The sequence below is a fragment of the Bufo bufo genome, chromosome 2 (genome assembly GCF_905171765.1).
Source record: "Bufo bufo chromosome 2, aBufBuf1.1, whole genome shotgun sequence".
In the NCBI taxonomy this organism is placed as follows: domain Eukaryota; kingdom Metazoa; phylum Chordata; class Amphibia; order Anura; family Bufonidae; genus Bufo; species Bufo bufo.
In genome coordinates, this window is record NC_053390.1 from 550,382,326 (window position 1) to 550,405,378 (window position 23,053).

Below are 23,053 nucleotides of genomic sequence, written 5' to 3' on the forward strand. Positions count from 1 at the left end.
AGGAAGCAATATGGATAATAACAATACATTAGTAAGTGCCTTGTATTAACTTCCTCTACATGATAAATGCTATTTGCTGAAGTGACACAACCCCTTACTTCCCTGTAACTGCCACGTCCTCTCCAGAATAATCATCATCACACCTGGCCCTGTCAATCAAAGTGCAGAGGGTACGGCAGTTGCTGAAAGAGCTGAGCCTCTAGGTGTAAAGGCAACGGCCCTCCATTTGCATACATTAAAACATTTTTCTCAGCAATGCGGGCACATATGAACATGAAAGCAACACAGATGCCTTCAGCTGCCAGGTGTACATGTAACAGGTCAGCCAGTGTCATGGGTACAAATCTGCTGACAGATGCCCTTTAAATAACCAATGCAAACATGGATAAGGAAATGCATTATTTTATTTGTAAAACATGAAATTAATGTAATTCATATTTTCACTCCTTTAAAACATCGTTCTGTGGCAAAATCTCTAGGCCTGACTTTAAGCCAATAAATTATATAACTCTGACTTTACTGGTTCAGACACCTACTGGCAATGGCAACAAGCTTGACGATATCTATCCAGGTTTTAAGCAATCCACTCTCCATTTTAAAAAGACATTTTGATGCAAATAAAAGAAATAAGGATCAGAACTACCAATACGGATACCTCCACAGGTTACATAAAATAGGGTATTACCACTGTGGACTGCAGCCGATTCCGGTGTGAAGGCACTAGACTTTTCCAGGTCTACACTCTAGAGTTCAAGCGGAGGTACAGAACGATCCAACCCCCCAATTCCATTCTCTATATAAAGATAGACATCTTATCAGGGTTTGCTGTGAAGAGGCCATAGCAGCAACTTTCAGAAGAGTCAAGAGGACTGGGGATCGTTTGACACTGCATAGCAATGCTTTGCTCATGGCAAGGGAAAGCAGGAGCACCAGAGAGAATAAGGTGCCATATAACACTGGCAGAACAATAAAAGCCCAAACTTCCAAGCTATATTCTTAACGAAGGCTTGGAAGTAGGTGGACTATATTGAAGGTTTATGGCAACAGATCTAGGACCTAAATTATGCACTTCCTTTGGATTTCACCTTCACATTGCCTTCATAACATACTATGGGCTCAATTATGGGAATTAATAGTGAGTATTTTTACTGAAAAAAATAAAATGAAAAAAAATCAGGAGTTCCGTTTCCAATAAATGTCTCTATATATCGTCGTCTATGCTGTCTTCCTCATCCAGGTCATCTTCATCACCTGCATCTCCAGACTCCAAATCATCTTCATCCTCCACCTAAAGAGAAGGAAAATAACACATAAGAGAAATTGACAGTATTTTTCAGAATTCCTTGTTAAAGTTGTTCCTTATTGTAACTTGTTGAGGACCACATCAAGTCATTTTTTGGACTATAAGATGCACTTTACCCCAATGTAGAGCTGTACTCTCTGCTGAATGTAGAGCTGTACTCACTGCTCCCTGATCTTCTTCCGGGCCCCAATCTGCACTGCATCGTGCCTCTATACAACGTCAAGATGTAGTGTACGTAGACGCTTACTATGACCTGACGTCATGTGATGTCAGGTGACCAGGGAGCAGTGAGTGCAGGAAGAGCACGTGGTCTGGAGTAGGAGAGGCGAGGAGATCTGATGGAGCTTGGGGGTTTGATCTGAAGTCTGAGAAGGAATGGGTGTCTGATGAAAAATAATTTTTTTCTTATTTTCATCCTCTATATCCTAGGTGCATCTTATGGCCTGAAAAAGGTAAGAATATGCTGCGTGGTCTTGGGCTATAAACCTGTGTCATTATAACTGAACAGTGTGTGTTTAACCCTTTCAGCCCGGAGGTTTTTTTTTTTGCGTTTTCGTTTTGCGCTCCCTGCCTTCCCAGAGCCATAACTTTTTTATTTGTCTGTTCACATAGCCACGTGAGGGCTTGATTTCTGTGGGACAAGTTGTACTTTCCAACGCCACCATTTAATATTGCATATGATGTAGTGGGAAGCAGGAAAAAATTCCAAATGAGGTAAAATTGCAACAAAAAAAAAGCAATTCCACCATTTTTTTATTTACGATGTTGAATGTATGATAAAACTGACCGGTTACTTTTATTCTATAGGTCAGTACGAATCCAGTAATTCCTTATATGTATAGTTTTTCTTGCGTTTTGATAGTGATAAAAAAAAAATTAAAAAGTGGGGGAAAAAAATCAGTTTTATTCTTTTGTCGACATATTTTGACCCCTATAACTTTTTTGTAATTATGTGTACGGAGCTGTATGGGGGCTCATTTTTTGCGGGGGGGATCTGAACTTTTCATTGATACCATTCTGGGGTGTGTCTGACTTTATCACTTTTTATTGAATTTCTTTTTGTAGAAAATGAAGCAACCAAAAACGGCGAATCGGCCATTTGGACGTTTTTTCCGTTTTGCTGTTTGCCATATGGGGAATATATTTTTATATCTTTATACTATAGGCATTTTCACACATCGCGACACCCATGATATATATATATATTTTTTTGTGCTTTTATTTTTATTTTAGGAAAAGGGGGGTGATTTGAATGTTTATGTTTTTTTTTAAAACATTTTTTCCTTACACTTTTTTATAGTTCCCATAGGGAACTCGCATTGGAATCTATGATGATTTTACTACTTTCCTATGGAGCCCTATTACAGGCAAGAGCTCCATAGGAAATACTATGCAGCAGCCTCCTGTCATTCACAAAGACAGGGGCTGCTGCATACACGCTCCGGCTCCTCCGATCGCCGCACGGGGGAGCCGGAGCATAACCGGAAGCGCGCGCTTCCGGTTTTGAACGCGCTCAGATGCCGTGGTGAGGATGTGACCGATTTCTGTGTATCCTCAAGGTGTCTAACCTGTTCGCCAAGTTCTTTCAGTTTATTCTTCAGACTGAGAATTTTTTGGTCTTGGTCAGCCAAAAGTATCAAAAGATCATCTTGCTCCTTCTTGGATTCAGAAACCTCTTGCGTTAGTTTAATTTTCTCATCGTTTAAAATGGCTGCTGTGCTGTGAGCCGAATCTAGCTCCTGCTTTAAAGAAGACTTCTCCTCAGATAGTGCTTTACGTTCATCCTTAAGTATAAAAAAAAAAAAAAAAAGAGGTGATTACAAGTTCAGACAATTGCTTTACACTACTGCTAGCAATGGTTATTTTTCACAATACACTTGTTCTATAAAGGACATTATGGGATTAGAAAATATTGCAAAACCCATATGAGAAGGGATGATGTCTCATAACATAAGGTTTCAATGCAATCAGTCCAAGATCCATCAAGGTGAAACAATGTTGTCTAACAGATGAATCAATCAACCAACCAACCCACACTTACCAATTCCATTCCCACCCTGTCAGCGCTATGCTGCCCCCCATCTCATCTTGTTGACCGTATATCCTCGCATGTGATGACGTACATGAAATGTATTAATGGCAGTATCAGTTCAGTAGATCCTGACATGACTGTTCTAGTCAGCAATTGGTTACCACCGTCACCATCAAGCTTGGCATGTAAACAAAATGTAGCAGGGGACACAGCGCTTGGCTAGTGGGCATGGCACAGAATTCAAAGGTCACCTTCAACACCAAAACTTCAGAATACAGTAGAGAGCGCCACTGCTCCGCACCTTCTCACACTATTCTAATATCCTGTATTCAAATCCATATTACTATCATACGTTTTTGCCTGTATATATTTTATAATGGAGGAAATTTTGTGCAAAACAGCATTTAAAACAAAAAAAAAAAGGCATAAAAACCTTACATATTGTTCTGTCCAACTCCATGCATGTTCATATGCATCCAGAGACGTCTGCGTTATTGTGCATTCATTACAGTTCCACTTCTGGGGCACTTGGCTGGCGTTTTCCTGGGAGCATAGCCCACAAGCATCACTCACCAAGTGACGTTTTGAGGCTGGACACAAAACCACTGCCAGCAGCGTTTTTGTGTCTGGTTTTCAAAACGCAACAAATCGAATCCGGAATGAAAATCAATGTAAGTCAATGGTGCTAGATCCGTTTTTTGTTTTTTTTTTGTTGCTGAAAAAAAACTGATCCGGCACCCGTTCACTTACAATGATTTTCATACCAAATCCAAGTTGTTGCGTTTTGGTTTAATACAACCAGATACAAGCTGAAACAGAGCCATCAGGATGCATTAAATGCACCAGACCAGTTTAATACAGGTTCTGAGATCCTCTGCCGGATCTCAAAACTTGAATTAAAAACGCAGATGTAAAAGTAGCCTAAAATGTTTTCAATGGCAGAAATTACCTCTACTGTGCAAAGTCACGGTCCAGCCTTATAAACGTTGTAACTTGCATTTGTTAAACCTGAATTTTCTGTAGGGTGGAAAACATTATGTATATTATTGTGACCAACAAACCTTTAAAGAGCCAATCTCCTGCAGTAAACTGGCTATTTTTTCTTCCTGGTCATTATTTTTGGAGGAAGCAGTAGAACTGTCACCTGATGCCGATAGCGTAGCCTGCGGTATAAATGGAAAAAATAGATGATGACCATTTTGTTGAAAAAGCGGTTTACCGAGATTTATTTAACTGAAGACCTATCTGGTCCTCTGGATAGGTCATCAGTATCTGACCGGTTGGGGGTCCAACTCCTGGGACCCCCGTCGATCAGCTGTTTTAGAAGGCGCTGGCACTTGCAGTAGTGCTGCGGCCTTCTCTCAGCTCACCAAGCACAGCCCCGTATATTGTGTAGAAGCTGTGCTTGGTTTCGCAGCTCAGACCTATTTATTTCAACAGGGATGAGCGGCGCCTAGGCCATGTGACAGATGAACGTGTCATCACATGGCACAGGCAAAGCTGCAAGAAAGCCACGGCACTACTGCAAGTGCTGGTGCCTTCTCAAACAGCTGATCGACGGGACCCCCGGGTGTCGGACACCCACCGATCAGATACTGTTGACCTATCAATAAAAAAAAAAACTCTGAAAACCCTTTTAATTAAATGCCATCACGTAGAAGAGGAATAATGCCCATAATAATTAGTATATTTCAGACCAAATCAAACAAAGGAGGTAGTAGGTGTACTATGCATCTCATTTCTGAGCAGCTGTAAAACTTTTCCATTAATATAGGCTTTTTTTCTTAACCTTTCTTGGCGTTCTGTAGTATAAAAGTGCCTGTCCGCCTCTAATGATTATGTGATGAGACTGCCCATTGTGCCTCAGTCTATGCAGGATAGCTGATAAGTGAACTACAGAATGCAGAGAGCCTGGGCTTACACATTGGGAGGCCTCGTAGCTAATTTACACACTGGACTAGTTCAAATTTGTATTTATGTTGAAGGCCGCTAAAAAAAAACACCTCTACAATAAAATTAAAAAATACCTGATTTAACTAATATAATTTCTAATTCCCTTTAATCCAGGGTGCATACACAACGGAAACTTACACTGGCTTCTACTTTTTGAACCAATTCCATTCTTTCCGCCTGTAGCCTGTTGATTTCTGTAGACTGAACATGGAGCTGGGATCGTAGTGTTTCCATTTCCTGTAAATTAGTAGTAGAAAAACAAAAGGGGGAGATTTATCAAACGGGGGTAAAGTGTGGAACTGGCTTAGTTGCCCATAGCACCTTCCACCGCCTTTCATTTTACAAAGACGACGTGAAAAATGAAAGGTGAAAGATAATCCATTGCTATGGGCAACCAAACCAGTTCAGAATATTATAAAATTCATATTTACAAATATATTTCCTAAGTTTTGGTACTTGACACATTAACACAAGTGACAGTGTGCATGTGCTTTAGATTTCATGGCCATACTGATGGAACAACCGGCACTTACATTATTCTTTTAATTACTATTATTTGGTTTGCATTTATGACCTGTAAAATAATGGTCTGGTCAGCGGATTCCTGCTGCTATCTGGTACGGTAAGTGTTAACTTTGGTTAATGGTTTGTCCCTCTACAGCAGGCAGCTCTTGTCCATAAAGCATGAGAAGATGGAGGGTCATGTGATTCTACATGTCCAGGAGCAATCTGCGCATAGTGTAGCTTTCTGGATGCCCAGGACCTGTCAGTACTCACCATTTCCATTGGGCAGAGGTAGATCCTAATTGCCTGTTATTATTGCATTATTATCCTTTCGCACTGATGTCTTTGGGAAGAAACATCTGCCCCCCTTAACCATTTTCTGGTGTTCCCTTATGCTGTAGACAAGGTCCTGCTAACAAGCTACGATAGAGAATAAGAAGACACTGCTCCACAAGCTCTGGTAAGTCCTCCATCGACCTCCTTCTACCTGTAGTGTGTCCCCTTTATCACACAGTATGGCAATAATGTAATAATGGCAGGCAACTAAGATCTGGTGAATACGGAGACATGTCCTGGACCAGGGATGCCCAACCTGCGGCTGTTGCAAAACTACAACTCCCAACATGCCCCGATAGCTGTAGGCTGTCCGGGCATGCTGGGAGTTGTAGCTTTGCAACAGCTGGAGGGCCGCAAGTTGGGCACCCTTGTCCTGGACATTTAGGAATGCGCAGATTGCTCATGGACGTGTAGAATCACATGGCCCTCGATCTCCTGCCATTTTATGGATGAGAACTGCCTACCGTAGAGTTAGAAACCATTTCTGAGCCAGAAGTAGTGGTTTTTTTCGGATCAAGAAAACGGCACAGAATATTTAAATTAATATGCAGATGAAACTCGAAAAATTAGAATATGGTGCAAAGTTCATTTATTTCAGTAATGCAACTTAAAAGGTGAAACTAACATATGAGACTCATTACATGCAAAGCGAGATATTTTAAGCCTTTATTTGGTATAATTTGGATGATTATGGCTTACAGCTTATGAAACCCCAAAGTCACAATCTCCGAAAATTAGAATATTACATGAAATCAATAAAAAAAGGATGTTAAATAGAAAAATGTAGGATCCCTGAAAAGTATAATCATGCATATGTACTCAGTACTTGGTTTGGGCCCTTTTTCATCAATTACTGCCTCAATGCGGCGTGGCATGGGTGCCATCAGCCTATGGCACTGCTGAGGTGCTATGGAAGACCAGGATGCTTAAAGAGGACCTTTCACTGATTCTTACCCTATGAACTAACTATACAGATATGTAGAGCGGCGCCCGGGGATCTCACTGCACTTACTATTATCCCCGGGCGCCGCTCCGTTCTCCAGTTATGCCCTCCGGTATCTCCGCTCACTAAGTTATAGTAGGCGGAGATACCAGTCCCTAAGTTATGGTAGGCGGAGTCTGCCCTAGCGCTGGCCAATCGCAGCGCAGAGCTCACAACCTGGGAGGTTATTTTCTCCCAGGCTGTGAGCTCTGCAATGCGATTGGCCAGCGCTAGGGCAGACTCCGCCTACCATAACTTAGGGAACGGAGATACCGGAGGGCATAGCAGGAGAACGGAGCGGCGCCCGGGGATAATAGTAAGTGCAGAGAGATCCCCGGGCGCCGCTCCACATGTCTGTATACTTAGTTCATAGGGTAAGAATCGGTGAAAGGTCCTCTTTTTAAATAGCAGCCTTCAGCTCTTCTGCATTGTTCGGTCTCATGTCTCATCTTTCTCTTGGCAAGGCCCCATAGATTCGCTATGGGGTTCAGGTCAGGCGAGTTTGCTGGCCAATCAAGCACAGTACACTGCGTGCAGAATTATTAGGCAAATGAGTATTTTGACCACATCATCCTCTTTATGCATGTTGTCTTACTCCAAGCTGTATAGGCTCGAAAGCCTACTACCAATTAAGCATATTAGGTGATGTGCATCTCTGTAATGAGAAGGGGTGTGGTCTAATGACATCAACACCCTATATTAGGTGTGCATAATTATTTGGCAACTTCCTTTCCTTTGGCAAAATGGGTCAAAAGAAGGACTTGACAGGCTCAGAAAAGTCAAAAATAGTGAGATATCTTGCAGAGGGATGCAGCACTCTTAAAATTGCAAAGCTTCTGAAGCGTGATCATCGAACAATCAAGCGTTTCATTCAAAATAGTCAACAGGGTCGCAAGAAGCGTGTGGAAAAACCAAGGCGCAAAATAACTGCCTATGAACTGAGAAAAGTCAAGCGTGCAGCTGCTAAGATGCCACTTGCCACCAGTTTGGCCATATTTCAGAGCTGCAACATCACTGGAGTGCCCAAAAATTGGATTTTTTGTACTCACCGTAAAATCCTTTTCTCGTAGTAGGCATTGGGGGACACAGCACCATGGGTATATGTCCAACTACCACTAGGAGGCACTAGACACAAAAAGTGTTGGCTCCTCCCCGTTGGGCTATACCCTCTCCACAGGCACAAGGCTATTCAGTTTGTACAAAAAGCAGTAGGAGAGAGAAAAAAAGCAAGGAACCAACAACTCCTGTACCGGGAAAGATCAAGAGACCAGCCCGGAAAATCGGAAGTAAAAACATAGGGTGGGATCTGTGTCCCCCAATGCCTACTACGAGAAAAGGATTTTACGGTGAGTACAAAAAATCCAATTTTCTCGTGCATGGCATTGGGGGACACAGCACCATGGGACGTCCCAAAGCAGTCCCCGAGGGTGGGAAAAGAACAGCCATGCCACCGGTTGGGTATACAGGTGCAGGAGAACCATGTGACCCAACAGTAGAAAACACGGAATGGGCAAGAGGTTCCATAACAAGGAAGAAGCCTCAAGGAAGAATCAGAGAAGACTGTCAGCAGCCCAGGAAAAATGCCTGGAAGAAAATCCCAAATGCAAGAAGGCGGCAAAAGGGAACACCGAGCTCAGCCAAGGGCTGGAGAAAAAATTAGGACAGCACCGCGTGTTGGGACTACCTAACGCTCTAAATTGTCTCAGACCCAAAGAGCGAAAAAACCTGTGGTCAACCCCTGACAGGCCAGGGGAGAAAGGAAACAAGGAAGTAATGGAAGCCAAACGAGTGAGGGAAGCCATAGCAAGGCTCACATGTGAAGGGAGCAGGTCTCCCCTCACCACAAGGCAGATGATGAAGTTATGCGCCCTATTTAAAAGGCGAAAACCCAAGGCTGCTAGAGGAAACCGCCAACCCTTGGAGAAGGAGGGGGTTGTAGGTAAAAGCCAGGAAAAAAGAGTAAGACCTGCGTCCCAAAAACAGGAGATGAGGCCCGAGCCTCGGAAAACAAGATATCACTGTGAAGCGTAAGACCAGAGGAAACTCTGGGCATGTGAAGCATCAGGGGAAAAAAGGAACCAGATACAGGCCCAGGAAATCTCAGCAGGACACACTGGACTGAAAGACATGGAAGTAGAAGGAGAGTACTCCAACCGCCGAAGGAGGAAAGGTTCTACAACAGGAGGAGGTCCCTCCCGAAGGAGACCATACGGCGGAATTGCAAACCGTTGTGCTAAACCACTCAATACCAGGTACTTGACGTGGGAGGATGGGAAAAGAGACACGAATCCCAAGAAGACCAAGGCTATTGGAACCCATAAAGGGAACAATCAACCCAGGCCCCGATCCCCCCAAAAAAACGATTGCCATGCAGAACCTGAGTGGTCAAATAAACGGAGACCAGGGACTCCAGAAGGAGTACCCCGGATGGGCTCACAAGGAACCAGGAGCTGAACCACCAGAAGACAACGCAAGCCAGAATATCCAGGAAAGGAGAGATGAAACTACCATAGGGGAAGGGACATTGGCCATGGACAACTACCCGTTCCAAGAACAGTGACTAGCAAACTGTATACATTGTCCCAGAGAGGACAAGTACAGCAGCTCGGGATGTACCACTAAATTGACAGACATCCATATGCATAAGGAATGCAGAAGTCGCCATGAAAAAGCCGGGTGAGACTACACAGAAATGTAGAAACCAGCCGCGACCGGCGTACTGAAAACTCCCAGGGGGGAGAAAGTACCTGACAGGTGCAAACGACGGCAAGGTCCAAGGGGACTGCCCCTCTGTCATGAAGTACAACTAAGCAGAGAATATAAGGGAATACAGAGAACACCTGGACCCAGAAGGAACTACGGGACCCTGTCCGATGCCAGAGCAACCAGCTGAAAAATTACCTGCCAGGCAGGTGTGTGGCGCTCAGTGGTCCTGTCCCTGACCCGTCAGGGAGGACGTCCAGCGATGAAAAATGCTGATGACCCCAGAATGATTCCGTGTGGCGGAGGACATCCAGCGATGACCGAAAACTGCTGCAGCGGCCGATGCACACCAGCTACGTGCCCCAACAAGGTAGAAGATCCAGTGGAGATCCCTGTACTCCACCAGGAATGGGCCACTCTGTAATAGGAAACAACGCGAGTACTCCTCTATAACATGGGGTAACGCGAAGCGCAGCAAACCGTAGTACCTTATAGAGATGGCAAGAGCAACCCTAGCACAAAGGCCAACAACCACCTGGCCATGGTGTAGGGAGCATGGTTGAATGTGGACCACCCGCCAGATCAGAACAGATCAGCCATATACTGGAGCTACAATAAGTAGCACTAGACCGACAAGGTGGGGGTTGGGCTGGCCCACCCCTGCCAGATATGGAAACCATGCACATGCAGAACCAGGATGGCCTGTTGTAGACAGTGCCCTGAGAAGTACAAGGAGACCATTGAGTACGACAGAAACGGAGTGGAGATGTATGGAAGAACCAAAAGGGTGAAACCAACATCCGCAGCACAGATTAGAACCTGGGGGCAGAAAGCACCCTGTAATACAGAAACTGTATGGGCCACAGATTGCACCATAGCGCCCAGCACCTTGAGTAATACAACCACACGCTTAAAATATAGGGAAAGTGGCTGCATGTCTAAGGAGAGTGGAAACATAGCCACAGAATCTGGGAATGCTACTGCATTTGGAGGGTACAGGTACTCAACCTGTAAAGTAGAAATATGGCTGCGTAGTGCAGAAAACGACCAGAAAGGTGTAATGGGTACAGCATCTGGAGATGGTAGAGGTACTACCTTTAAGATCGGAGCAATGTGGCCACATGGTGCACCCTAGAACCAGAGAGGTGCAACGGCTACCGCGTTAGCAATGGTACCTATATTCCGCCCGGGAAGGGGAAAATAGGGCCGCACGGTACCACAAAGAACAAGACAGGTGCACACTACAATCAGGTAGGTGAAATGGCAACTGAAGGAGGCCCTCTATTTCGCCTGAAAAAAAGGGAAACAGGGCCGCATAGTACACCATAGAGCCAGACAGGTGTAACGGCTGCAGCATCAGAGACGGTGCAGGAACTCTACCTATGAAGGGAGTAAGATGGCCGTTTGGTGCACACTATGATGAGGTAGGTGCAATGACCACGGCAATTGGAGGAGGCCTCAATATCTCGTCCGGTAAGGGAGAGAAAATGCCACATGGTACACCATAAAGCCAGACAGGAGCAACAGCTACAGCATCAGGAAATGGTGCAGGTACTCTACCTATGAAGGGACCAAGGTGGCAGCTTGGTGCCGACTAGAACCAGACAGAGGCAATTCTACGGCAATTGAAAGTGGCCTCTATATCTCGCCCGTAGGGAGAAATGTTGCCGCATAGAACACAATAGAGCCCGCCAGGGGTATTGGCTACAGCATCGGAGATGGTGTAGGTACTCTACCTAAGAAAGGGAGCAAAAAAGTCTGGGGACAGACAGGAGCAATTGCAATGGCAATTGAAGGAGGCCTGTATATCCCGCCCAGAAGGGAGAAATAGTGCCGCATGGAACACCATAGCGCCAGCCAGATGTATCGGCTACAGCATCAGGAGATGGTGTAGGTACTCTACCTAAGAAAGGAGCACAGTGGCTGGGAACAGACAGGTGCAATTGCCAAGGCAATTGAAGGCGGCCTGTGTATCTCGCCCGGAAGGGAGAAATAGTGCCGCATGGAACACCATAGAGCCAGCCAGGAGTAATGGCTTCAGCATCTGGAGTAGGTGTAGGTACTCTACCTATGAAAAGGAGCAAGGCGGATGGAAACAGACATATATAATTGCTTTTCCTTACCAACCAACAGGAGGCGCTTGCCAAGAACAGGGACCCCCGTTATGAGGTAGAGTGACGAACACCAGCACCAGGATGGGGACCCGGTGGAAACACTCTCAAATGTGTAGAGCATAGCCCCTGGTATAGGGGAACCAGGAAGGCTTGTCAGGTACAGCCTATGGCAGTGGTGCAGGTACCCCCCTGTTAAGGAGAAGGCGTACGTACCAGAGACACCAAGTAGGTGACTCATTATGCTAAACACGGGGACGGCTGCCTTACCTGTGCGGTTGAATACCTGTGCAGTCAGGGGAGCGCCATCCGAAAATCCACTAGAGGGGATACCAACCCTGGGTAGGAGAGGTTCCTCCGTGCACGTTAGTCTTGACCTCCCAGAGGCTTCTGTATGGAGGAAGACCGCCTGATGCTCTGTTCCGAGGGAATCGGTGCAGAGGTGTCCCCCGAGGCAACGGATGGGGTGACGGGAAAGGATTCGTCACCAGCCTCAGGCCTGTCCTGGGGAGGACCCGAGGATGCCGAGGAGGGGTGGAATCCTGTTGAGACCACCCGAGGTTGTACTGTGAGCTACCCCTTGCCGGACCCGGTATCTGAGCATGCCTCATCTGCAGGGAGGACCCTGGGAGGGCATAGGTGGCCGCAATTGGATAGATAGCGGTCCAGCGACTCCGCCAGGGATTGGGAGAGTCGGACAAGGTTCCCATGGCTTTGACAAAGAGGGAGACCATTCAGAAGGGACCTACCCAAAAGGATTTGGTCAGGGGACACAATGGGGTCTGGAAAGAGGTACTTCACACAAGCAGGGACAGGCCGACCGCATGGCAGCCTTCGTAGACAGCGGACGCACGTGAAAAGACGTGGCGATCCGAGGAGAGGCTGGGAGAGGAGACCCTCATAGAGCAGCCAGCAGAGGCTGTCATATCTGGACCCGGATGCCATGTTCCCCAAAGAGGTGCTGCAGCAGCTATAGAGGCTGCAGGAGAAATGAAGCAATTGAGGAGGGGTGGGGGGGGGGGGAACGACTCGAGTGATCCCTATGTACAGCATTAGCTGCCTTCACACAGTACATAGGACAATGACCTAAAGGGGGTCTGTAGTTCTTTTAAACTGAGGATCTATCCACTGGATAGATAACCCACGTTAGATCCAGTAAAGGGAGGAGAGAGATAGCCCCTCCCGAGGGCCGGGCGGGGTCTGAAAAGCCCGGGAAGCAAGGAGGAGGGGCCGGGAAGATCGCGGCCTAGCAGGCCCAAAAGCCGGGGCCTCGATTTATGAGGCGGCCGGGAATGGAGCGAGGGGGGCGGAACAGGGGGGGGGTAGCGACGCCTAGGGGTGGGCGGAACAGGGCAAACAGAGCACCTGGGAGCCGGGAACGGGCCATGGAAGATGAGGCCTAGTCCCTGCAAAAACCGGGGACTAAAGTAGCGGGGAAGGCCCAGAAGAAGCGACGCCTGGACTGTGTAGCCAGGGAGGAGAGAAAAACCAACCAAGGGGGAAGAGAAAGGTGGAGGAAGATGGAAGCTTCTCAGGACCCCCAGCTAAGGTGGATCCCACCCCCCTGGCCACAGGAGGGAACCTAACCCTGGGGCAGGGACAGGGGAGTATACTCACTATACTCACCATCTGATGTCTTCGGGCGCCGCAGGGTCACCCCTTCGGCAGACTCAACACGGGAACCGTGGGAATGCCGGCAAGCCACTGCGGATGCAGTCTGTGGGGACTGGGTGACCGGCGATGGTACAGAAGTACGCGCCCGCAGGGGGGGCAACTAAAGTGGAACACGATGGAGCCCCAGCCTGCAGCAGGTATAACGGTGGAGATCACCGAGACCTGCAGAAGAGAGAAAAAAAGAATAAAAAATAAAATAAAAAATAAACAGCAGGACCTGCAAAAAAGCAGGACAGGTCTGCCTCCTACGGACACTAGACAAAAACTGAATAGCCTTGTGCCTGTGGAGAGGGTATAGCCCAACGGGGAGGAGCCAACACTTTTTGTGTCTAGTGCCTCCTAGTGGTAGTTGGACATATACCCATGGTGCTGTGTCCCCCAATGCCATGCACGAGAAAACACAAGGTGTGCAATACTCAGACATGGCCAAGGTAAGAAAGGCTGAAAGACGACCACCACTGAACAAGACACACAAGCTGAAACGTCAAGACTGGGCCAAGAAATATCTCAAGACTGATTTTTCTAAGGTTTTATGGACTGATGAAATGAGAGTGAGTCTTGATGGGCCAGATGGATGGGCCCGTGGCTGGATTGGTAAAGGGCAGAGAGCTCCAGTCCGACTCAGACGCCAGCAAGGTGGAGGTGGAGTACTGGTTTGGGCTGGTATCATCAAAGATGAGCTTGTGGGGCCTTTTCGGGTTGAGGATGGAGTCAAGCTCAACTCCCAGTCCTACTGCCAGTTTCTGGAAGACACCTTCTTCAAGCAGTGGTACAGGAAGAAGTCTGCATCCTTCAAGAAAAACATGATTTTCATGCAGGACAATGCTCCATCACACACGTCCAAGTACTCAACAGCGTGGCTGGCAAGAAAGGGTATAAAAGAAGAAAATCTAATGACATGGCCTCCTTGTTCACCTGATCTGAACCCCATTGAGAACCTGTGGGCCATCATCAAATGTGAGATTTACAAGGAGGGAAAACAGTACACCTCTCTGAACAGTGTCTGGGAGGCTGTGGTTGCTGCTGCACGCAATGTTGATGGTGAACAGATCAAAACACTGACAGAATCCATGGATGGCAGGCTTTTGAGTGTCCTTGCAAAGAAAGGTGGCTATATTGGTCACTGATTTGTTTTTGTTTTGTTTTTGAATGTCAGAAATGTATATTTGTGAATGTTGAGATGTTATATTGGTTTCACTGGTAAAAATAAACAATTGAAATGGGTATATATTTGTTTTTTGTTAAGTTGCCTAATAATTATGCACAGTAATAGTCACCTGCACACACAGATATCCCCCTAAAATAGCTAAAACTAAAAACAAACTAAAAACTACTTCCAAAAATATTCAGCTTTGATCTAATGAGTTTTTGGGGTTCATTGAGAACATGGTTGTTGTTCAATAATAAAATTAATCCTCAAAAATACAACTTGCCTAATAATTCTGCACTCCCTGTAATCCCATGGTCATTGAACCAGGTTTTGGTACTTTTGGCAGCGTGGGCAGGTGCCAAGTCCTGCTGGAAAATGAAGTCACCATCTCCATAAAGCTCGTCTGCGGAAGTGCTCCAAAATCTCCTGGTAGATGGCTGCGTTGACTCTGGACTTAATGAAGCACAGTGGACCAACACCAGCAGATGACATCATGGTTCCCCAAATCAACACAGACTGTGGAAACTTCACACTGGACTTCAAGCATCTTGCATTGTGTGCCTCTCCATTCTTCCTCCAGACTTTGGGTCCTTCGTTTCCAAATGAGATGCATCAGAAAAGGGGACTTTGGACCACTGAGTAACAGACCAGTTCTTTTTTTCTTTAGCCCAAGTAAGAAGCTTCTGGCGTTGTTTGTTGTTCAGGAGAGGCACGACAAGAGGAATACGACATTTGAAGCCCATGTCCAGGATCCAAAACTCCCAGGCTGTGAGCTGTGCGCTGCGATTGGCCAGCGCTGCAGCCTAGGAGGGGGAGACGCCCAGCAGAACAAGAGCAGACTCCGCCTACTATAACTTAGTGAGTAAAGATACCGGAGGGGAGAACGGAGCGGCGCCCAGGGATAATAGTAAGTGCAGTGAGATCCCCGGGCGCCGCTCTACATGGCAGCATACTTAGTTCACATAGTTTTTACAACTGAAAGGTCCTCTTTAAGCCTAGAATATTGAACCTTTTTCACAATATTCAAATTTTCTGAGATTGTGACTTTGGGGTTTCATAAGCTGTAAGCCATAATCATCCAAATTATAACAAATAAAGGCTTGAAATATCTCACTTCACCTGTATAGTATACTTGGTAAGTAATCTATTGTTATGTCTGCTGCACATAAATAGATCCAATAAAAAGTGGCCAACCCCTTTAAGCACATTGAAAGCCCTACTAACAAAGGAACAGCACCTTTTGGAGCTCTGTGACTTGCTCTGACACTCCAGTGGTTTGCTCTGTCTGACCGCCGGTTTGACTGTACTTCTGTAGATAAAAAGAAGAAGAAGAAGCAAATAAAATGTGCAAGATGTATACAGCATGTCTTAGAAAAAAACCGCAGCATCCAACCTCTGATTAGTACAAGATATCTTCCAACCATATTAGAGGCCTCAGTATGTTCAGTGCATTGTCATTTTTCTATTTACTTACATGGCTTATTGTAGATCACAGGTAGATTGCCTGATGCAAATTTGCCCACAGGCCTGAAACGTAACCTGTCATCAACTTTATGCTGACCGTACTGAGGGCAGCATAATATAGTGACAGAAATGCTGATTTCAGCGGCGTGTCATACATCCGCTAAAAGTAAGTGGTTGCCGAGAACCAGCATCATAATCATTGCAGCCCAGGTCTTGAAAAGAGTCAAATCTACCTGAGAAGAGTCATAGTTATTCATAATCTCCTGCTCTCTCACACATCTACTGATGGTTGGCAGTTCTCTCTGTTGTGCTTATTCATAAGTGTATAAAACATTTATCTAAATATTCTAGTTATAGTGGATTTGATTATATATATCTACAAGAGGCTATATTGCCATTTTGTATGTATTTTAAAGATGGCCTAGAGAGAGTTCATGGGAAGGGCACTGTTAATAAGGTTTCTTCTCATGAATGTACCAGTCTTAAAAGAGGCCTTCTTGTCTCCAAATAAATTTATGGCTGAAATAAGAGAGTAAGCTCTAGAAGCAGCTGGTGCTAATTAACTCTACAGTTTGGTATCTATTAATGAGGCAGAAAATCTGTGGTACCTATATACACTTATAATCAACCTTAGTTTTGTATAAGAAAATGAATAAGTCATATGTATTGTTTTATATTGTTACGTCTTAAGGACATTTATGTATTTGCTATCGCATATATATTCTTAGGAACGCATATATTCCTATTATATGATGAAGACAGTTTGGGTTTGGAATTTGTTAATGAGTATCTGTAAAGATGTGGTGTTTTTACTCACAATCAATTAACCGTTGGTGTAGCAGAGGAGGCACAGATATCTCTGTGAGAAAACAAGCTCATCATTTTCTTATCTATAACATAAATTTAGGAGTGTGAGAAACATTCAAAGGGGCGCCTAGAAGTCTGTCCTTAATTGGTAAGTGTCAGAATTAATCCCTCTAGTTTTGATTTAGGTTCTAGATGTCAAATGTATAGAATGCAAGATGAAGTCAGACTTGCGTAGTTAACTCTTTATAGTATGATGCTAATGGATTATACAACAGTGACACCTAGGTATGAGTAGGTGACATTACAACAGGAGCAGAAGTGCATTCTGGGTGATGTAGTGACATCACCACCCTTATCACATGTACACGCCTATCCGACAGTGATTGGAAAGTTCCAAACTAGGAAGGTGTTTCTAACTGATAAGTTTGTAGATAATAACCCACACAGAGGAGGTTGAAGAAAAAAAAAAAGAAAAAAAAAAAAGGACCACCAACAAGAAATAAAGGAGAGACCCCAGGAGAAAGATCCCGATGACCAGAACGTACCTTAGAGCTGACTTCCCTTAGTCTCTGCACATCATCTGCATTCTCGGTAATGTATAACTTTATTTTGTGTAGTATTGACATAACATTAATCAGGCTGATATTTAGCAAACTTCCCGCTGTTGGCAGATGTATAGTTGTTAAAGGGCGCTACATCAATATTATAACTATTCAGCAACGATGCATATTACTGAATCAAAGATCTAATATTGATTTTCAGAAGAAACTCTCTGATTGGAATAATTTCATTCCATAGTCAATATCAGCCTTGATAATTTCTATTGCTACCCATTATCTGAGATTTGTCATAGTTGTGTACAGAGCAAGGGTTTGTATCTTTTATTAAAGGTTATTGAGTTTTTATATCTAAAATTGTGGTCAAGACGGATTGTATTATAGTCTTATGTCTGAGAGGTACTGTGAATACGCTGCTATTTGTGTTGGTGCCATCTTGTGGCGGATTTTGGGTACTATATTTTACTAACTATCATTGGTTTTATATTAATTGTTATTGATGGTATATAAATTATTGTATAATAAATCATTTATATTTTTGCATAGATGCTTGCACCTTGTTTTACTGATTGCATAATATAATTAAATAACCGATTGAACTCTTTTTGAGGTGTCATATATGTCGACCTCGAGGATCAAAATCATTTGAAATTTTTCTTTGATCCTTTCTTTTATATAAAGCCTTTTGCTTTATATCCCCGACATCTCCTAGAGAGAAAGGGAGAACACTAGGTAGAAGACTGTCAGTCATCAGCAGGTGGGCAGGAGAACAGGAATTTATGAATAACCATGACTCTTCTCAGGTGGCCGTGACTCTTTTCCAGGCCCAGTCTGCAATGATTGTGATGTTGGTTCTCGGCAACCACTTACTTTTAAATGACAGACCGCTGAAATCAACTCACCTGTCTCTACTTCATTCTGCCGTTAGTATGGGCAGCATAAAGTTGATGACAGGTTCCCTTTAAAAGGGGTTTTCCCATCAGACACAATGGGGACAATATCGCTAGGATATGCCCCCATTGTATGATAGGTGCGGGTCCCATCCCTGGGACCCGCACCTACACAGATAACGGAGTGAGGAAAGGTGGTGGAGGGCGTACTGCACATGCGCAGCCGCCCCATTCATTTATATGGGGCCGACAAAAATAGCTGAGCGCTGGCTATTGTATGGAGAGAGCGATTGGCGGTGGCCGGACTCCGTTCCATTCTCGGCGTAGGTGCGGGTCCCAGAGGTGGGACTTGCATCTATCAGACAACGGAGGCATATCCTAGCAATATGCCCCCATTGTCTATGATGGGAATACCCATTTAATCACCTGAACGTTCGACTGGAAACTCAGAGTTTCTTCTACATCTGAATGTCAATTAGCACACTATCCCAACGTGAATACAGTATATAAACAAAAATCTTACCAAGTTTTCTACAAAAGTGTTCTTTTCAGAAAGCTCTCCTTGCAGTAATTCTTGCTGTTTCTTCAATTCTTCTATTTCCTCTTTTAACCGGCTGACCTCTTCAGACTGAAACCCATTCATCTGTGCATTGCTGTTATGTGTGTTGTGATGCGTGTTATCTTTTCCTATTTATATAAAAAGGAAATGCCAAGTGAATGGATCTAGGCCTCCAACAAAAAGGACAGAAGGAATGCAGAATGCGAGAATGGTCATAAATAAGGATTCACTCACATAGTAAGGGGGGAAAAAAAAAAAAGAGATCCTATAGACATTGGTATTCATTAAAGACACACTCAAGTAGTTTTTTTTTTTTATATAATGTTGACTCACCAGCAATACTAAGTGTCATTTGTTTCATTGCAGCTCATCTGTATTCATAAATTTTGAAGCCTTTAATTATGGGTAGATGTGTCCCCCCCCCCCCCCCTCCCCACTTATTATATATCCAGAACTTGATCTCCATTGTAGACAAGAGAATCTCTCCTGCTTGGCTGACTTCCTGTAAACTACCCTTATCAAATCTCTGCTGGCAGCACTCAGAGAGCTCCCTGTCCAGCTCTGCTTCCTTGTCATTCTGCAATTCCCTCCGTACATAAAGTGCGGCTGAAGATATCATTTCTACAAAGGAGTGCAGCGATTTAACATTTGAGTCCATAAACAGCTGTACAACTCCCATGACTCACACTATACTATGTATTTTGATGACATGCAACTTCACACTGCTCTCCCCTGCCTCCTCCTTGTTAGGGCTGACAAGGAGATACCTATCACAAGCAGGAGGCAGAAGAGACAGGCTGAAGCTGTATTACATAAGAATATACTAAGACTGTGTAATGTGCGTTAGGGGACAGAAGGTCCATGTCATTGATCTATCATTGCCTGCCTGAACCTCTGCAGCAGGGATCAACAACCTCCGGCACTCAACTGTTCTGAAACTTCCAGAATCCTTCTTTCACATCTATGGGAGTTACAAGAACAGCCGAGTAAAGTACATGCTGGGAGTTGTAGTTTCACAGCAGTTGGAGTGCCGAAGGTTGCTGATCCCCGTTTTACTATATTCTTTGATAATACGTAAGAGTTCTGTTATGCAGGCAAAACATTGCTGGAGTGCTTCTTTATGTAAGACATGAGCACAATATTCAGATTCTATTTTTTACACAATGGTCAATACTGAATACATATAATGAAGGTATGAATATCTGACCATTACCTAGTTGCACCTTGAGAAGATTGTACTGATCTTTGTGCTGTTGAATCTGCACGAGTTGCTGGGAGATAGTAGTCTGGAACTGTTCATTTTTAGCTTGTAAAGAAGAGACTGATTGTTTCAATTCTTCCAGTTGTATGTCCTACAAAATATAAATGAAGGAATGATAAACCTTAGTCCCTACTCATCAAGGATCTTCCAGTGTTACTGTAACAGAGGCAGCACCTGCTATGTATGGAGCAGGCTCAGTTGTTGAGCCCACTGAATATTTTTTTTAGCAACCTATAACATATATGCCCACTGCTCTTAGAGGTAAAGAGTAGGGTTGTTTCGGGTATTGAAATTTCGATACACAATCAATACTTTTGTAACGGTTTCAATACAATACCGGGATTTCCATTTTTTCGATACTGGGCTGCAGCGCGGTCTAGTATCACAGAACTAGGAGCGCGCTCCAAGTACCCTCAGCAGCAGACGGAGAAGGAAGTAGTCTCTCCCTCTCCCCTGTGCCGCCGCTGCCAATGAGGAGAGACGGAGGAGGAGGAGGAGGGGCGAGCGCACTGCGCCACCAATGAAAGTTAACTTCTAATACAAATAGAGGAGACGGCAGAATCACATAGCCGGCACCCTGTCTCTATGACAGGGCGCCGCGATCAGCCACAGTTAACCCCTCAGGTGCCGCACCTGAGGGGTTAACTGCTACTGATCGCAGCTCCCTGTCAGAGGCAGGGTGCCGGCTATGTAATTCTGCCGGCACCGCCTCCTGTATTAAAGGTTAACTATCATTGGTGGCGCAGTGCGCCCTCCCCCCCGGAATTAAAAACATCAGTGGCGCAGTGTGGCAGTGTGCCCTCCCCCCCTCCCTAGAATTAAAAACATTGGTGGCGCAGTGCGCCCTTCTCCCCTTCCCAGTATTAAAAACATTGGTGGCGCAGTGCGCCCTTCTCCCCTCCCCAGGATTAAAAACATTGGCGGTTGTCAGTAGTGGGAAGAGTGAACCTTTTAAAAATGGTAGTAATGCCTCAGCTGCTGTATGTACTTAATAATGCTCCTGTCTGGATCCCGCTAGACAGATTCAAGAAAATACATTCCATATTTAGAGATCTTATATGGAAGTATGGTCAAGCAAGGATCAAATTAGAGACGCTGCAATACCCTAAGACAGAAGGTGGTTTGGCAGTCCCTAATGCTTGGATTTATTTTCTGGCATCTCAGTGCCAGCACTTTAAGGGCTGGATGGATTTTCAGGTTCCAGATGTGACAGGCAAGATACTGCAGCATTGGTTGGGCAGTCGAGACCTTATGTGTATTCTGGAGGGGGCGGGAATGCATGGAGGGAGAGAGAAAGTTTTACTTATTGAACTTATGAAGAAAGTATGGGCGAAGGTGAAGCAGCTCAGAGGTGTGGGAGGAGTTGGAGAGCTTTCCCCAATATGGAATAATAATCTATTGCCAGAATTCACGTCCTTGTCAGGATTTAGGAATTGGGAATCCCATGAGGTACTGAGGATAGGTCAACTAACCGAGGGGAATGTTTTTAAATCTTTCCAGGGAATACAACAAGAGTTTAAGGTCCCCAAGAGATGGTTTTATCAGTATTTGCAACTGAGGCATGCCTATGAGGCCACGGTAAGGAAAGGGTGTAATATAGCTAAAATGGATGTGGTACAGAAACTTATTCTTCCCAAGGGGGAGAAAAGAGGATTGATATCACAGGTGTATACACTATTGTTAGATAAGTTTCTAGATGGGTTTCCTCTGTCGCGGATGACGAAGTGGGAGGGCGATTTGGGTGCAGTTTCCAAGGATCAGTGGGAGGATATATTAGAGGCAGTTCCTAGAGTGTCTTTAAGCGAGCAGGCTAAATTGTCTCAGCTGTTTATTATTCACAGAGTATACAAAACACCAGTATTTTTACAAAAAAATCGGGCTTAGGAATGATGATAGGTGTCCGAAGTGCATGGAGGAAGGAGCGGATTTGATACATATGTTATGGTCGTGTTCTGTGATAGGAAGATATTGGGATGAGGTGCTGAACATGATCAATCGCAAATTGGAGCTGAGATTGCAAAAGGATCCTAAGGCGTGTGTGCTGGGATATGTGTCGGAGATAGGAGGAAGTGAATTGGTCAAGGTGGCGGTGGGAAGACTGCTATATGTGGCCAGGAAACTGGTGGCGCAGAGGTGGATCCAGGGGAGTCCGCCAACGATCGAAGAGTTTGAAAGGAGGGTGAATGACATGTTGATTATGGAAAAAAGTGTGTTTGTTAAGAGAGGTTGTCCTCAGAAGTTTGAGAAATTGTGGAATGATTGGATGTCTCATACTCATATTGTGTTATAAATTATGACAGAAGTTTTATTACTCCTTTTCATGGGAGGGGAGGGGGGATGGGGTGGGAAGGGGGGGGAAAGAGCGTTAATTGGATATGCTTTGTGCCATAAAAAGTGTTTGGGGATATATCTTGTATTGATGTTGTATATTGTATACATTTTCAGGTACCCACGATTGATTATTCCTTACTGCTGTAGTTGGCATTTTGCCTGATGATGCAATTTATTATTGTATTTTGTATTTTATTTTTATATGTTCCATGGTAAAATGTATAAGTGTCTACAGAAAATGATTATATCATAAAAACAATAAAAACTATTTGATTAAAAAAAAAAAAACATTGGCGGCGCAGTGCGCCCTCCCCACCCCCAGCATTAAAATGATTGGTGGCATTGGACACAGGGTCCCCTCCCCTCCTCGGTAGCAGTGGCAGCTTCTGATCGGAGCCCCAGCAGTGTAATCCTGGGGCTCCGATCGGTTACCATG

The 23,053-nt window shown here is 44.8% G+C and overlaps 1 protein-coding gene across 4 annotated transcripts in view; it reads right to left on the reverse strand.

The window, feature by feature from the left end:
* Window positions 1-263: 263 nt before the first annotated feature.
* USO1 (USO1 vesicle transport factor) overlaps window positions 264-23,053 on the reverse strand; it is an 81,340-nt gene continuing 58,550 nt past the window's right edge. For 2 of the 4 annotated variants that reach the window (XM_040418103.1, XM_040418102.1), the window contains 7 exons: window positions 20,239-20,377; window positions 18,990-19,153; window positions 15,986-16,057; window positions 5,427-5,525; window positions 4,397-4,498; window positions 2,872-3,087; window positions 264-1,288 (listed from right to left, as the gene is read on the reverse strand). In XM_040418103.1, coding sequence (XP_040274037.1) covers window positions 1,202-1,288; window positions 2,872-3,087; window positions 4,397-4,498; window positions 5,427-5,525; window positions 15,986-16,057; window positions 18,990-19,153; window positions 20,239-20,377 — 879 coding nt within the window. In that variant the 3' untranslated portion in view covers window positions 264-1,201. The remainder of the gene's footprint in view (window positions 1,289-2,871; window positions 3,088-4,396; window positions 4,499-5,426; window positions 5,526-15,985; window positions 16,058-18,989; window positions 19,154-20,238; window positions 20,378-23,053) is intronic. The other 2 variants (XM_040418105.1, XM_040418104.1) reach the window with 1 other exon arrangement.